This window comes from Aquila chrysaetos, chromosome 17, assembly GCF_900496995.4.
Source record: "Aquila chrysaetos chrysaetos chromosome 17, bAquChr1.4, whole genome shotgun sequence".
NCBI lineage: Eukaryota > Metazoa > Chordata > Aves > Accipitriformes > Accipitridae > Aquila > Aquila chrysaetos.
In genome coordinates this window covers 16,841,347-16,858,029 of record NC_044020.1, presented here as the reverse complement: position 1 = coordinate 16,858,029, position 16,683 = coordinate 16,841,347, and the positions used below count along the sequence as shown (strand labels likewise).

At 35.9% G+C, this 16,683-nt stretch overlaps 1 protein-coding gene across 5 annotated transcripts in view; it reads right to left on the bottom strand.

Annotated features, from left to right (window-relative positions):
• Window positions 1-16,683, bottom strand: part of PLEKHA5 (pleckstrin homology domain containing A5) — a 167,956-nt gene that overhangs the window by 27,791 nt on the left and 123,482 nt on the right. For 2 of the 5 annotated variants that reach the window (XM_030040661.2, XM_030040665.1), the window contains 5 exons: window positions 15,419-15,887; window positions 13,777-13,860; window positions 11,015-11,134; window positions 10,278-10,331; window positions 3,631-3,711 (listed from right to left, as the gene is read on the bottom strand). In XM_030040661.2, coding sequence (XP_029896521.1) covers window positions 3,631-3,711; window positions 10,278-10,331; window positions 11,015-11,134; window positions 13,777-13,860; window positions 15,419-15,887 — 808 coding nt within the window. The remainder of the gene's footprint in view (window positions 1-3,630; window positions 3,712-10,277; window positions 10,332-11,014; window positions 11,135-13,776; window positions 13,861-15,418; window positions 15,888-16,683) is intronic. The other 3 variants (XM_041129585.1, XM_041129586.1, XM_041129587.1) reach the window with 3 other exon arrangements.

Here is a 16,683-nt window from a genome sequence, read left to right as displayed (position 1 = left end):
ATTAAGGAGCCGCACCCTGAATACCTACAAATAGAACTTAGCATTTTTGAAAGGCAAACTGCACATGCAGAGGGTGGCCAAACCTCTATCTGACATGTGAAAAGGTAAAGTGACCTTAATTGAATTGCCATCTTATGTTCGAAATAATTTGTCATCTACATTACAGTCCTACTGTACAGTCCCCATCTCTGTCAAACGCCAGTACCAGCTGAATCACAGAAGTGGATAAATCCACCACAAAGGACACAATGTAAGATGTCCTTAGACAGAAATTTCTTCCCAAATAAAAGCAGATTAGGCAAACGTCTCTCTTGAGACATGAGGGGTTAAACCTGTTTAAGCAGTTAATATTAAAAACTAAGTGACATTATTATTTCATTACCTTATAAGCTATTTTCAGATTCTGCTAACCATTTTGATTCAATAAATATATGGCAGGAAATTTCACACCCTGAGAGCACACTAAGCATCTCTGCAAGGTTACTGCACTTAGGAAATTAAAACAGGACAATCTAGGACATTTTGTGGGGAGCACAATGTTAAAGTCAGACTTCCAAAGGCTTTTTTCTTTTTCTTTTTTTTTTTTTTTTTTTTTTTTCCCTATTTTAAAGTACTTCTTACTATCAGGAAGCAGGTCAAATGGGCATTTACCCCACAGTAAGCAAGATTCTCCTCTAATTTTGCATAATGTGACAGATAACATTTCAAATACAAATTGGAAATACAAGATTTTTAGCTCAAATACAATCATGTCGTGTTCATAACAAAAGCTTAAAAATATTTCTACCTACAAATCTCAAAATCTAACATGCATAACAGTTTAAATGTATGCAGCTGCTATAATAATAACAATAATAATGATGATGGTGATGATGATGATAATAGTACAGTATGCCGTAAACAAGATCTCCCTATCCTTATAGGAGAAAAAAATCAAGGACTATTTTTATAGGTTTTTAATGTATTAAGAATAATTACCCAAGCAAAGACCTAGGTGTTAGCTTGTTGCACTCAGATTTTCATTTTTTCCCCCCTTTAGGGAACACACACACGTAAGAGGAACAGAGGATAATTCTACTTTTTAAAATCGGCATATACTGCTTTCGAAAACAAGATTAACATTCCTCACCTAGTATTAGAAAGAAAGAAAAAAACCCCCAAAGTAGAAATGGGTCCAGGCTGTAAAAAGCCTCAATTTTTCTTGTCTCTACATATGGAATCATTGCCCTGGCTTATACTTGTAAATTTACAGTACAGTCCATAGAGCAGACTGATGTAAGTCAATGTGATTTAAATAACTGTGAAGATGTACCAAATCACAAACAAAAATGTCTTATAAATAGCATATTTAAAATAGTATATATTTTAGCTATTTTACTAAAGAACCATTAATCATTACAAACAGGAAGGAAGACACCTTAATTTTTAATTAAATACAAGCGTTTCTTGCTTTCCTTTGCTTAACTCTAAATGAGCTCAGTCATAAAACTGAACTGAATAAACTGAAGCAAAGAAAGATCCTTTTCTCTACCCACAAGAATGGTTACAGTCATCACAAACTAGTTTATCATCTTGACAACAAAACAGGTTTCGGTCTCTTACAGAGAGGCTTCTCCCAGTTGTTTACATTTCTTTAAAACTGCAGTGGGAAAGATGATTGGTAAACCCAATTTATTTTATTTAAATAAAAAAAATTGTATGTTGTTTAAACTTTAAATAAGTTGCCAGAATTTTAAACAGGTTAGTTTTACATCACAAAAGTTTAGAAGACTATTTAAACAGTGAAATTTTGAGTGTATTTTTATCCTTTCCCGGCAGTTGGTTTATGCAGTATCTTGTGGAGGAGACTTTATCCATGAAAGCAGAAGGTCTTGCTATTCTCCAGTTTATGCAATACATGGGTTTTTCTGCACAAGCCTGCCAACTTGTCACAAACACTCTGACCTGAAGAGATCACATCTCTAGTGACAAAAGGTTATTCCATCTTCATGACCTGCTAGATTCACTGTTTCTTTGACAAGAATGTCAAAAAAGGTGCTTATTCAGTGTCAAATACGAAGCAGCAGGTATGTCTACAAGGTGAAGGCAGTGCTGTGTAGCGATACCTTAGCTGACAGCATAGCTTTGTCAAGACAGCACTCTGAAATTTATTGGTATCCCTCAACAAGCAGGCAGACTAGCCCAGGCACAGCCATGCCTCAAATGTGTCTATATTAATATTAGAAGCTGAGCTAGTTTACCCTGACACATCCAAAGCACCTCTGTTCATTATATGTATGTTGACTTACTTGTCTTACATACTCTATTACAGAAAATTGACTTGCTTTTAAAAATCATAACAGCTAGGCTTCTTAAAAAAAAAAAAGAACAAACCCCACTTTCATTTAGGGCTTGAGGACACCTTACTTCTCCCATTCCTCTCCTAAATAGTTCCTTCAGGTTCCATCTTAAAGCTCCTATTGTGCACATAGGGGCACAAATTGGATGAAACTGAAATCAAAGTCACTCACAACCCAACTTCCTTTGGAAAGCTGAGATTTTTCTTGCAACTTTTTTGGATCACAAGCAAGTCTACAATGTGGAGTTGACTTCCAAAAAAATGAAACATGAAATTAAGCTGCAGCATATTTTAGAAACACAGCAAAGCATTAATCACTAATAAATGACTGTGTTACATGGCAGAACATCTACTTTTCTTTGAACCATGCAACCTTTATATGTCGTTTGGCTCACAAGGGCATAAATGCAAGTGCAAGGGAACTGGTCATATATTCCCTTTTGACTGGCAGCCAGAATTGCACACCTCATCTGCTGTAAAATATCATAGTCATTTAAGTAAGAACAACATCTTTGTTGCAGTTGAGGCTAGAAACTTCTTAAAAAGTCCCTGATGTGACAGGAGCTATTCAGTTAAGGCCCAGTATCTCTAAGACACTGCAGTGCCAACAGATACGTATTGGCCATGCTCATAAGTTAATGCAGGTCTCAACTCACAGACAATATTTCCATTCACATTTCTGATTCTTCTTCCATCTTACCATTTACAACCATCACTAGATACTCTAAGTGTGCACGGTTAAGTCTGCTGTGACTTTATGAACAGACACTGCCTTTTGGATTTACAGTCCCCAGATCAAAGTAAATTTGATCCTTCCTTTCTTCAGTGGCTAAAGGCTTGGTAGGTGCAAACAAAAACTTGTAAATCCACTTCCTAGAACAAAACAAAGTTGCCAGAAATGACCAGGTAAACACCACTCACATGCTTTTGTAGTGGTCAAAAGAAAGAAGCACCTTTGAACACTAATTGCAGAGAATCATGCTAAGACAAATGTTGGAAGCTTATAGGAAGTTTTATGAATTTACTGGACACCTGCATAAAACATCAACTAATTAAATCGTCTAGACAGAAAAAGTTATTCAAAGTGTACATTTAATACTTAACAACAAAAACGCAGCAAAAGCCATGCTAACGATATTGCAGCATTTTATAAAGCATGGATGACTTGTGGTTTTCCAAAGCAAATAAGAGAACACCAATGTTATGAATAAATCTGAGGAACAACCAAAACTGTCACTAAGGAAAATTTTCGCAGATGATAAAGCAATTTCATTCACTATCCAAGACCTTACTTGCTGGTACAGTTGCGGTCTTAGCGCCGAGTTCTCAATCATAGTGTGAACCATGGTGATTAAAGGTTCATTCTCTTTCATCTATTTCAAATCAGGAGGAGCATACAGCAAACATCAGTTTACAGCATGGCTAGATTTGAAAGACGACACTGTAAAATATAGCCTCTACTTTAATTTTTTCTAATAATGCAGTAGATTACATTTTATCCCATGCTTTTTATATATTCCATCATTCAGTAATATCAACATCTGAAAAGTTTAGTAATATCAAAAAAATGTAACAAAACCACATAAATGCTCAAAACCAATGTAACATTTATTCACCAACACTCTCCCTTTTTAAAAATAAAAATGCTTAAAATAAGCCCAACTTTGCACGATATTGAAATGAAAAGTATTATCAGATTATGCAATAGGAACATGCAAACCTTTACCAGAAAACCTTTTAAATTATAGATTTAAAAACTCAATGCACATTAAAAAGATATAAGCATTCCCAGCTTCTTAATATTGAAGCGAGGTTTAGACTTATGTTCACGTATCACAAAATGCCTTTATATACTGCACTGATTTATATACTTAGGAACATTGAATCATTACCCATTGTATTGATCCACCCTCATATATGGGTGTGAAACTCTTTCAGAACTGGTCAGACATTTTCTATAATGATTAGTATTTATTGATGTGTACGCAAATGTCAAAACCAGATACTTTGATTATTACAGTAAAAATCGCAACACAGAAAATAGTATGGGATTTTGGGGTTTAAAAAAGAGACTTTCCTGACAGTAAGGAAAAAGTTATGAAAACAGAAAGTTTTCCTCTCCAAAAGAAACTGAAAAGTCACTTAATGCACAATCCCCCTCCTATTTTTGTTGGAAGCTTTAGGACCTATTGAAAACTTTAGGAAACTTTAGCAAGACCTGTTTCAAGTATGGTTACACAGGAAGGAAGTGTGTGTATGAATATTTATGATCTTTCACTCTGTCTTCATGTATATATATGCACTCACCATGAATTTGCATGGGAAGGTTTTGTCTCACAGATTGAAATGCAACAGAAAGCCTGAGTTTTTGATGCCTTTTGGAATTTCTTGCCCCTAATTACTTAGGAAAAAACCTAACTTGTACATTTGGAGAAGTATTTTTTTCTTCTCCTTATAGGAGCCACATTTTTCTTGTTACAGATAGAGGACCTTTTTGTTGTTGTTGTTGTTTTATACATAGTAAAGTCTGATAAGCTGATAAGTTCATCACCCAACAAAGAGTACCTTATCTTAAGGAGGCAAACTTATGATGCTCTGTTTGTTCAAGGCGGGAAAAAACCAAACGAGCACCCCCTCCCATTGGCACCATCATCTACAGTATACATATACAGTTTACATAAACAGAAAATGAGAACTGACACAAGAAGTTGTTCTCCCTTTACATGAAAATTTTGTCCAGAGAGTGGGTGCACAGGGTGATACCAAAGGATAGCTCAATAGTAAGGTCAACAATAAGGTCCAAAGCCAAGCAATCAAACTACAGCCAACTGAAATATTTGTAAAGGAAAAATTGCTCTGAAGCTGAAATATTTTATTAGGAGTATACTGGTTTGGATGCATTTTTATTAGGAGGATTTCAACAGCTTCAGGCTGTTTAGCTAATTCTTTTTTACAGTATTTGAAATTTTTCCTGTCTGACTGATAATAGACACCGGAATTAATTTCTGTGGAACTGTTCAAAGATTGTTCTTATCCAGATTAGAAAAGAAGAAAAGTGGATTTGCTCAAAAGATGTTCCTAAGTAATGTTTTGTCCTCCAGCCAGCTCCAACTTTGATTTATAGGACTTCTTCCAATATTTTTACTACCATTGGTGCTTAACTGTGCTTATCTAACACTGCAAAGGCCAGTTATTTCCAGAAAAGCTCCAGTTCCTTAAGCCCTTATGGAACAAAGATGAAAAAACAGATAATTGGTAAAGTAATGCCAACCAAAGAGCCTTTGTAGCAGTCCAATATAGCAAGCTTTTTTTCCATTTAGGAAATAACGTTTCCAAAAAATACTGATATTTAACTATTGAGAAGTTAAGTTCTTGAGGGAGCATGTATCTGTCACAAACCTTCCATTAACTAAAGCTAGCGCACACGCAAGGCAATGCATACTGAAGAACTGTCAAAGTAAACTAGAGCTACGCTGGACACAATGGCAAGTCCCATGCTCTAAAAGGTGAAAAGGATACCTATTTTGTGTTCTTAAAGCATTATCATGAGGCTGCTCCCAAACTGAAGTTGGACACTATTCACATTGAATAAATAGCTCAAGGAAAAATATTTGCTTGTTCATAACAGAAATAAGCCTTGATTTTCTCTCACTTCCAAAAAAGAAAAAAAAAAATTGTACAGTAAAGGATGCCTTTTAGATCCTATGTATAATACTAATAGCATTATAGAGTCTCTCCACTTAAAGAAGTCACAAAAATTGGAATTAAGATTTTTGTAAGCAAACTGAAGTGTGAACTGCCTGATGCCACACAGCAACACAGCAGTAAAACCAAGGAAAATCCATCAGTCCTGGCTTTATCACTTTCTACTTCTAGTAAATAACGCTTTCTTCCCAGAAGTGATGCTTCATCTTTGCTCTTTTCTTTACTAACGTAGTACATAAAAGCATTTTCCAGTTGGAAGCAATGAAAAAAATACCACCTTGACATATGATCTATATGAACGGCTACATCATTTACGAGTGAGTATCTGAGTGGGTATTTTGTGTTTTAAACTGTAAAGCCAAACTATTGACAATTTTTCTCTTCCTTCCTTTTCCTAAATTCTCTTCTGTGTTTGAAAACACCCTATACAGATGACATTTTAGTACGTGCTGTTCTGGTGGCAGCGATCAGCTGGAATAGCGGCTCCCTACCAGGACAGTTGACCTCACTGATAAGACTGTATGTTTTGGGTGACAAAAGACTGAGCTCAGATTGGCAGTTTTATCCATTTCCTCTCAAACTTCCTGATGGTAAAAGCAGTGGCAATAGAACCTGACCAAGCTTTTCTCCCACCTTTCCTCTGCTCTTTAATCTTCTGTCCAAAAAAAGAAGGAAAAAGCACTTTTCCTTCCTGCTGCCTTTTTACAGCAATGCTGCCCCCGGCGCAGACTTTTTTTCACCCTACTGAGCCCCTGCCCTTGAGCCTCCCTTCTTCCTCTGGGGAGGTAAAAGGGAAAAAAAAGAAGCAGAAAGAACAACAGTTGTGGCTGGGTCAGCTCACTCTACCTTTTCCAGATAACCTGAAAAATACAAGAGTAGTATCCTATATTTTGCTAATGTAGGACATAGAATTCTAGGCTGAAACACAAGATATCAGATATAATACATGATATCTGTCAGCTCTATCCAAACCTCCTTGTACTATTCCAGCCTCCCTTAATTTACTACGTTTTCCCAGAACCACCTTCAGCATCTCGGAAAGAGGGTGGTGAAGAGGGAAAAATGGAAGCGAAACACCAAGACAGTATGGATGTTGGCTGTGGGACCTGCACTCCTTTATTTCTTTATTTGACAACTTCTTGTTCAAGTTCTGTTTATTTTTATGCACCCTTTGAAAAGTGAAAGAAACTAAAAATGAAAGTACCAGCAGAGGTATATGAACTACTTAACACCTAAACTATTTACATAAATAGCCATTTCAAAAAATGGGAAAAAAACCCCAAGACTAAATGAAATTTAGTAGAGCTTCTACTGTGACAAACCAACTTGGGGTATGCTGAAATCAGTATGACAACACGCATGGAGAGTTTTACACAGATAGCTTGAGCTCAGTAGAAAAGGGTTTTTCAACCAAAGAAAAGTTTTACTATGAACATAAAATTCAGAAGTGTACTAAAAGACTGGTTTGCTGGAATTCTCCATAGTAACAGAAAGATTCAAGTGGGACCTCCTGCCCTGGCTTTATTTACAAAGGAGAAAAAAGCATGTCTAGCTTTTATTCGAAAGAAATATGTTCCTACTTTTCATTCCTGTTATTGTAATTACTGGGTACAAATGCATTAAGGAGACTGCTGGCTTAGATTTAGTAATACACAATAAGTCACCCCTTAAAATCTGATAATGCAGAAGACTGAGATTATATGTGCCCTCATTGCCATCCCACATTGGCAAACAAATCGTCATTGCCTAGGGTTGCTAGCTATGTTGCAGGAACTACAGCTATGTTGCAGGAACTACTTCCTAAAAGGCAGATGAGTCTCTCTCCCACCTCTCTACAAACCTTGAGCCAGCAGAGTGGTTCACAACCTCACTTTAAAAAAAAAGGATGCTGGACAATCCTTTTTTTGGGCCATAAGACATCAAAGAAATCATATGGTTGCATGTAAGTGTGTCAAGTCTCTTCAATCTTTTCTTCCCTACCTCTGGACTCCAACAACAACAACAAAAATTCTGAAAGCGTTAACACAAAAACATCAAAAAGTGTAACATAAGAATTTCTAAGCATCTCAACAGGAAACAGCAGTACAAAAACAAAGTATGATTTAAAAAAGGCTATGGGATATTCTTGAGTCTTGATAAGAAAGCCACCTAACCAGTAGACACCAACTTACTGCAACAGCATAAAAGTTACCGTCCCTACACATGAACTTTAGTCTGCCTGAAAAATTCACCTGTTCAACCTTGGTACAAACTTACTAATTATTGTTATGCACGGTACTGAATTCTTTGTGACCAAAAAGGTGAGAGTTGAAGATAACAGGACTTGGAGTTCCACCACATGCTTTAGGCAAAGCAGGTTTTGACACTATTTTCAGGGATTAATACAAGCGGAAATACCTTATTTAAGTACACTGGACATTTAAAATTTAAAGAGGGCAAGTGATTATGCAAGCTGGTTACAGTTGTGGATAACGAGGAAGAAAGGTCTCAACTAGACTAAAAAAAACTTTGATTTTTTTATTCTTCCCAACATAAAAAAACCCTGATAATGGACAAAGTAATAAAAAGATATAATGAGATACCACCCCTAGAAGCAGTGGTACTCAAAGCGAATAGAGTCTCAGGGGTATTTATTTCATACAGGTAGGTTGCAGGATTATATTAAGACAAGGGAAAAAAAGAAAAACTGATCAGAAACTGGGACAAGTATTCCAACCTGCTCTTCCATGATTTTGTAATTTAGGTAATATATTTTAGACTTGATAATGATTTCTTGCTGTAAGAAGTGCAGGGATTTCTTGTATCTTTGGTAGGGGTAATTATGGCACATTTGTAAGATTTAGACACTTCCCTAAATTAATGTTTATCACATCACATTTCCAAATTTTATCTGATGCAAGTAAAAAGAAAATCCTTCTTACCACTTTGTATGTTATATATAGGCAACTCTTCCTGTTCAATCCTGTCTATTATACTCACAAGCTTGGCTAATCAAGCAACAGCATGGTACACAGTTTTACACTTCACATAGACAGTTATCTTTTCTTGGCAATGAATTACACTGTTGAAGACAGAATTACTCCCTTATTCCAAAACATTATAAACTGGAAATATTCGAGTTGGATGAAATATTTTGGCCTAATTTAGCAAGCAGTTTTTCCCTACTGTTTTGGACCTCCTGCAGCCCCTTAAGACAGAGATGTTTAGAAATGCATTGCCATCTAACTGAATTTGTCACAATTCACACCTTGTTTTCAAGAGATAATAGGAAAATAAAGTCACTGGGTGAACTAAGTGCATGTGTGTGGATGTCTCTGCGAGAGTGTGTGGCTTTTAGTAACTCACTGAAATCCTATTACAGGAACAGGTAGGACATAAAAGTTCTAAGAACAGTTGGTTTTAAATGTAAGGCTGAAAAAGTTCATTAGAAGAAAGAATATTAGAAAAAGAAAAAGCTGTATTGATTTTTATATCTTTAACTAATGGACATGTAGTTGCTTATATTTCTTCTAAGCACTTATGACTGTCTTTTATAAGTGTCAGCAAAAATTTCCCGTTTAAAAACTTCACACACAACTTGTACAGAAATCCCTTCTGATCATGCAACAAACCCATAAAAAGAGGTATGTGATATCACGATTCTTCACTTGGCAATCAATTACGTTAGTGAAGACAGAATTGTACCCTCACCCCATAAGTTATCAGAAATTGTAAAGAAGTAAAATCTTTTAAACCTTTAAGAAATAACTGAGTAAAAGGAGAAAAATTAATGAGCCATGCTATGATTTGTTTAAAACATTTTTTCCTGTTTGACCTCCCTTTCATTTAGTGTCGTGTAGAAACATCTAATTCTTCTTAATTCAGAAAACTAAAATTATCAGAAGTTTCTATAAATTGCATGTGTGTCATATGAGCTTGGAAATATATTACACCTCTGGTTAAAGATGATACAATGCTACAGTTAGTGTTATTATAAGAAGGAAATGAGGAACAGAAAAATTAATTGGTGGGTGGCTACTGTATTCTGACAAATTTTAAATTGAGGGTTTTTTTTCCATTACAGGTCCAATTTGTAACTGATTAAGATATTCTGTGCTACTTAAAAAGGGTGTGTATTAAATATCCAATTTGATAAAAAGCACTGAAAATCCTTCTCCCCAAATATTTCCAGCTTGATAGGAGCAGGCAAAAAGCATTAAGAAATGTAAACACACAAGAAAATTGCAAATCCCACCTGATGATCCAAATATATGGCATTCCTTTGAAGGTGATGTGAAAGAATCTCATTCTAGCAGGCAGCAGTCAGGGAGAAATAGGAAAGGGACAGAAAGTGCAGAATGTATGAAAAGAGCTTTAAAAGATGTAAACTAGACAGTGATCTTTCTGTTTTATGTAGATATATAATGCTGCTTTTATCTGCTTTTTTTTGGTGAAGTGTTAACAAGTTCTGATCCCAAAACAGAATTGATGAAAGTTTGCCATGAATCAGACTACGAACTACTACATTACATTTTGGCTTTACATATAAAATACAGTGAGCTCATGTAAATTTCTACTACACAGAGAACTATAAACCCTTTGATAAATCTGTGTTTTAAACGTCCTGATTTTTCTACACAGATTACAAGTAAGATTGTATCTGATACGAGGCAGTATAAACAATAAATTAATCTCATGATCTATCACCACTAATTTTGATTATAACAATAGGTAAAAACCCTTTAACTTTAAACTTAACTACCATATATTTTAAATTGTTCCTATGTAATTTTGACTTAGCTAATATCCAAAAGCTATGAGTAAAGCCTCAAAGGGTTAATAGCAAAACATCACATACACAACCAATGTTACTCTATTCTACTTCCATAGCAGTCAGAAAATTTTGCACTAACGGTACAATGCAAACTTTGATTAATGAATGACTACAGGTTAGTGAGAATGGTACATGACACACATTGCTTTATAGCTGACCTTTGGGCTGCTGGCCTCAAGTTTTAGTTGCATGAGCTGTGCTAGTGTGTGTTCCCGGATACTACTCAGTTCAGCTTGCTGCCGTCTCAGCTTTATTAGCAGCAGCGTGAGCTCCTCTGGCTGAAGGAGTGCAGTGTGCGAAGCCAAAGAGTAGAAAAAAGGTTAATTGGTATCCTAAACAACACTTAATTAAAATAAGGGTTCTTAGTATCTTTCTTACAAAAACTTTCTATAGTGATACAACAAAAGATACACCATTCTTCCCCCAAATTGACCACTTTCAAATATATAATGAAGGGTTAACTTTTAACTACTCAAAACAATTGATACTGCAAATGCTGTAGAAGTGGAACATTCTGTATAAAGGACAAAAAGAAGTGAGGATTTTGCAGGAGAAAGTCTGTGCAGCCCTCAAACTTTTTCTGACATGCATATCAAATTGATGATATTGACTTAAGTAAAGGGGGAGATAATTCCAGCCCTTAGGATATCGTTACCTGTACATGTACATTTGAGCTTGGTGAAAGGATGGCCAAAATAAAGAGTAAAAATAATAAAAACCCCACGATAACTGAACTACATCAGAAACAATCACCTTTCACAAAATAAAACTGCACAAGCATGACAAAAATAATTTTCCGTCCCACCTTCCACAGGTCTGAGGCTACCAGTTAATTTATTGCTTTACTTTTATGACTAAGATGTACAATACAGCCTTAGGAAGGGATGAAGAATAGTATTTAAAGTCCAAGGTTATATATATAATGGAAATAAAGTTACACTCAAATGGGTATTTGTCAGGTAATTCCACACAGATCAGTTTAGGTCAGTTTGGGAAACTCTACCTGAACCATTCCTGGGAGCCACTTCTATTAGCAATACTTTAAAGAAAACAAACCACTTAACATCACATATTTTTGTTATGTTCCCGTTTGCTTCTGTTTCTTACACTTCTCCAGAAGACAATCTTATAAGAATTTAAATATTCATCCAGCATTTTGATTTCCCCACAAGTTCTGAGAGTTAAAAAAACCCAAAACAAACCCAAACACAAAAAAACCTTAACACCCTGCTTGCTCTTTCCCACAGTCACAGAATTTCCCCAAAGCAGAGTAAAGAAAAAAGCTCCAGAGAACCGCATATTAAATTACTGAAAAACGAATACCAGTTTCTTAGAATAAAGAAGAAAAATCCCCGAGACTAAGCGTGGCACTGGCACCGTTGTGAGCTCGTACCAAAGTAACCCACAAGAGGGAGCAAGGGATCGCCACATAGCTTCAGTTGTCAAAACCAACACCAAAGCCAAATCGTCTAATGGCCAATCTTCCTCTTACAGTACTCTTTCAATACCTGGATTTGAAATACTTAATTTCAGAGAGTAAGCGTAAGAATCTAGACTGCTATACAAGACATTTTCGAGTTCTCTCCAAAAATCAGTGACAATGTTTTCAGTCTGAAAATTAACATCCTTTCAAAGCACAAGAAAACTTGTTTTTAGAAATAAGAGAATTAAAAGTAGCATCTTCAAACAAAAGGAACAGTGAATCACTTTTTCAAGATCAAAACTCTTCTCAGTACGTTCTGCAAAAGCCCGATTTTAGTGCATTAGGAATAAACTCTTTAATGGTACTTAAATGCAATGTTTGCAAGCAAACTTTTTTCCATAGAGGAGCCCATCGAACAGTAATTCCTACTCCTCTCTAGACATTCACAATGTCGCGAACATTTTTGACATTGCTGTAAGTGGTGTGCTTTTGATACAGCTCTTGGGACTCTTGCAACAACCACAACACAACATTTTGTTTAAAGAGCTACCTACAGGTTTCCTCCTCTGGCCCCTGCAACGCTTGTGCTGTGGGCAGGACTTCTGGTTTCTACAGGCAGAAGCTTGGACCTCCTTGCCCCCTACCCTGCTCATCAGCCCAGCTTCAGCCCAGGGGAGCTGATGGGGCCGTGAACCCAAAGAAATGTCTGCAGAAGACAAGGCGCAGAGATAAGGCACCAGCTACCAAAGGCCAACCCCTAAGTTGCTGAAGGTGCCAGGGATTCATGCTGGGAAGTGCAAGAAACAGGGGTCAAGGCAGTGGAAGGATGGACTGGGGAGCTGTTGCCCACAGCATGATTCAAAATCTGTATTCTTAATTCATAACTCTCAAACAGTAATTTCCGATGGACAGAGAAAGATTACGGAAAGGACACAAAAACTGGTAAAGAAATGACTTAAGTTTAGGACTATCTCTTAGCTTTTGGCTAAGAGTCATGTTTGAATTAGGAAGGTGGATGGTATTCACCAATATTACTTCGATGAAATACCTTCAATGAGAATTTCAGCTCTACCACAGTAAAACGGGAGATGTCAGAAAGGACAAAATTTTACCAAATGCAATTTTAGCATCCTCAAGTTTTCCAAAAAAGGTGAACTTTACTTCTAGGATTTTCTAAATAATTAATGGAGAAATAACTGTTCTGTGAAGTATTCTACCTTCTCCCAGGAATTTCAGTAATGGATCAAAGATGATTAAAAAAAAAAAAAATCATCTGTATTTCTCAAAGAAAATCTGGACTCAGCGGCTACACAATATTCTCAGAATTCAATGGAACCACAGAGGATTACTTTATTTGCTTTAAAAATTCCTGATAATTAAAATAAAGGCTACATTTAATGCAACCTTTGAATAGAATAAAATTTCAGTGTTGCCTCTTCATACTTAAAGCATTAATCTTAAAAGAACCTTGATGTACCAAATAAAAATCCAACTCACTGTTTTGCCTTGGAGACTCTGAGGAGTAACAGGCTGTAAACTCAGACCTGCTGGCATTGACCTTCTGTCAGGCACAAAGACATGCTGTACAAAAACAAAATAGCACAGTATGATCCACAGTTATCTAAAAAACTCAAAAACTATTAAATGTTAAAAAAAAGTCAAGCCAACTTCATGCTCATGACAAATTTGCTATGATTTGCGCCAGCTTTGGCCAGTCCTGCTCCCTGCTGATCTACTATCTAGGACACTTGAGTAGCCTACCTCTAAATTTTAGAAATACCCCTGCTTTCATCATTCATTTAATTAGCAGTCCTCCCTCATAGTTGTTGCTCTACTGATAGCCCATGTAAACAACAATTTTAGTTTTTCACCCATCACTGAAAGCTGTTTAAAAACCTAAGACCTCTATATAGATGGGGTTTAAATCTTAAAATTTACCTTACTGATTTCAAATAGCCAGTCTCCCTCTTAAAAACATGGCTGTGTTTTTAAGTTAATGGCAAAAGGTAGTTGTGTAACTAAAAAAATATGAACCAAATAGCATGAAAAACCAAAGGTAAACAGAAGTCTTGTATAAAAGACACTAAATATGAAATGAAATGCTAGCATAAAGTGTTTCACAAGGGAGAAAAAGATATCAGAAAGCAAAACATGGCTGAAAGGACAAGTAAGCACATGCTCTGCAGCACTGACCCTAGTGATATTTCTCAGATGTTTGAGAAGTACTGATTACTAAATTTCCAGTGCAGTTGAGACATAAAGGATGTCAAAATGACTCTTTTGTTGATAGGGACCTAAAAACTTCCAAAACCAAGACTTAGTAATGAACTGTAAATTGTTTAAACTTAAACTGCTTTAAGATGTTAAAGATTTTTTCCTGCATCAAGAAACATAAAGACACCTGAGATAAAGATTTAGGAATAATGTTCAGGAGCATTTTACACAAACTTTAGTTTTATATCCAACTGAAAGTAATTTTTATGTAATTACCTCCAATCTATTAAAAAACATGCATAACACAAGCATGATGGATATAGCAGAGGCACATACGGCACCCTGTTTACAATTCTTTGTGTCTCCATCTCACCGATGAAGACCAGCCAAGTTACACCAGTCAAGCGCTAAGGTTGTGTGCAAATAGACTCTGATCTTTAGTGATCTCCCTAATAACTCAAAGGCATCAAAAGAAACCACTATGTTCAGTTTTCTGCTGGAACCCAAGGCAGGCAAACTTGTGGCTGAAGAATAGAAAACAGCATGTGGAAAGAAATCTGGGATTTTCAGTCCTCAGAGTTCCAGCTAAAAAAAGCTAGAAAGGAGAAAGACTTCTGTACATACAAAAAACTATTATGAACATTTTGCCTATTGACTCCTTTTCTTTCCTTTAGAGAAACACAGTATCAAGGACAGAAGTATTAGGACAACTTGTTTTCACTTAGTGTATTAAAAAAATGCCTTTTTACTACCTTTAGATTTTTAAATGCTTTTTAAAATCAAACCTTTCTCCATGAAAACAGTGATCTAATTTAATCTTCATTATAATAAAATACAGTGCAACATGAGTTTTACAGTAACTGTATACTTTCTACTAAAAATCCTTGTAAATAAGATTTTCAACTATTAAAATAAGTATTTTTACCTTAGTATGATGCGTCCTGTGTCTGCGATCAATAGTTACATCTCCCCTTTGCACCGGTGAAGACACTTCTGACCTGTAGGTCCGCTGTGGGGAATATCCTTGGAAACCAGCGATTGAACCATGAGAAGGTGAGGTGGGAATTGAATGCATCGTCTGATCAGAAATATTAATCATAGTTTTTGGGCTACTTAAAGTACTATGTCTAGTAAGAGTTGTTTGCTTATTGTAAAACTGACGTTGCTGCCATTCATAGAGCTGCCACATTGTGTCATCCCGCATCGACCTCCGTTTTTCTTCGGCTGTAACTGGTCCTATGGCTCTGTCATAAGCCGATGGCGTTACGCTGCAGAGGCTCTCTGGCCGTGCTTTGCTGTTTCTTGGCAGTGTTCTGTAGCCTTCTGGGTAACGGGGTAAAACTTGAGGTCGATGGCTTGGCATGTTTCTTGGTAATGTCTGATATGAGATTATGCTGAAACACAAATTTTCTTTTTATTAGTGGACAGCATTATTATTATGGCAATAGAGTTTTTCAATATTTGTTAGGTTTATCTAGTTAACCTTTAAGTTAACCTTTTTTTTTAATACTACAAGTATCATTTTAAAAACATGCAAGAAAATCAAGACAACCATTAATTAAAGAATCAACTATATTGATTGAATGTACTGTGGCAGCTGAAACTCGATCCTCTCTCTGATTAGCTGCTTGATTATATAATCCATATTTCATCTTTTTACCAGTTGAACCATTTAGTAGTATTAAGTTTAGATCAAATCTTGTAACTTGTCTATATGCTGGACAGTTCAGAGTTTTGAAAGCTTTGAAGTTCTATCCTGTTTCCATATGAGCCCATTTTTCAAAAGTGAAAAAATCTCCTGTTGTTTCCCTAAGAAGAACTTGAGCAATTACTATGGACATAAAAAAAAAAATAAAATTTTTAACAGCAGAGCAAGGAAAAATAGCAGTAATTGTCTAATGAAATTACATTTTGCAATTGTCAAGGACAAGCCATTCCGTATCAGCTACTCAAGTGAAACAAATAGCAAAATAATATCTTTGTTTTATAATAATATTGTATTGCTTTTCAACTCAGATATGAATTCAAAGGCTTATTCTTTAATTTGTTGCCACATTAAAATTCTGGAGTGCTACAGTCATTTACCAACTTTCAGCATTAGTTGAAATGCAAAATTTTCCATACCACGTATCGATGCATGCTTAAGTATGACAAAGCATTTCTTGCTTTCTCAGAGGACAAAATCTAGGT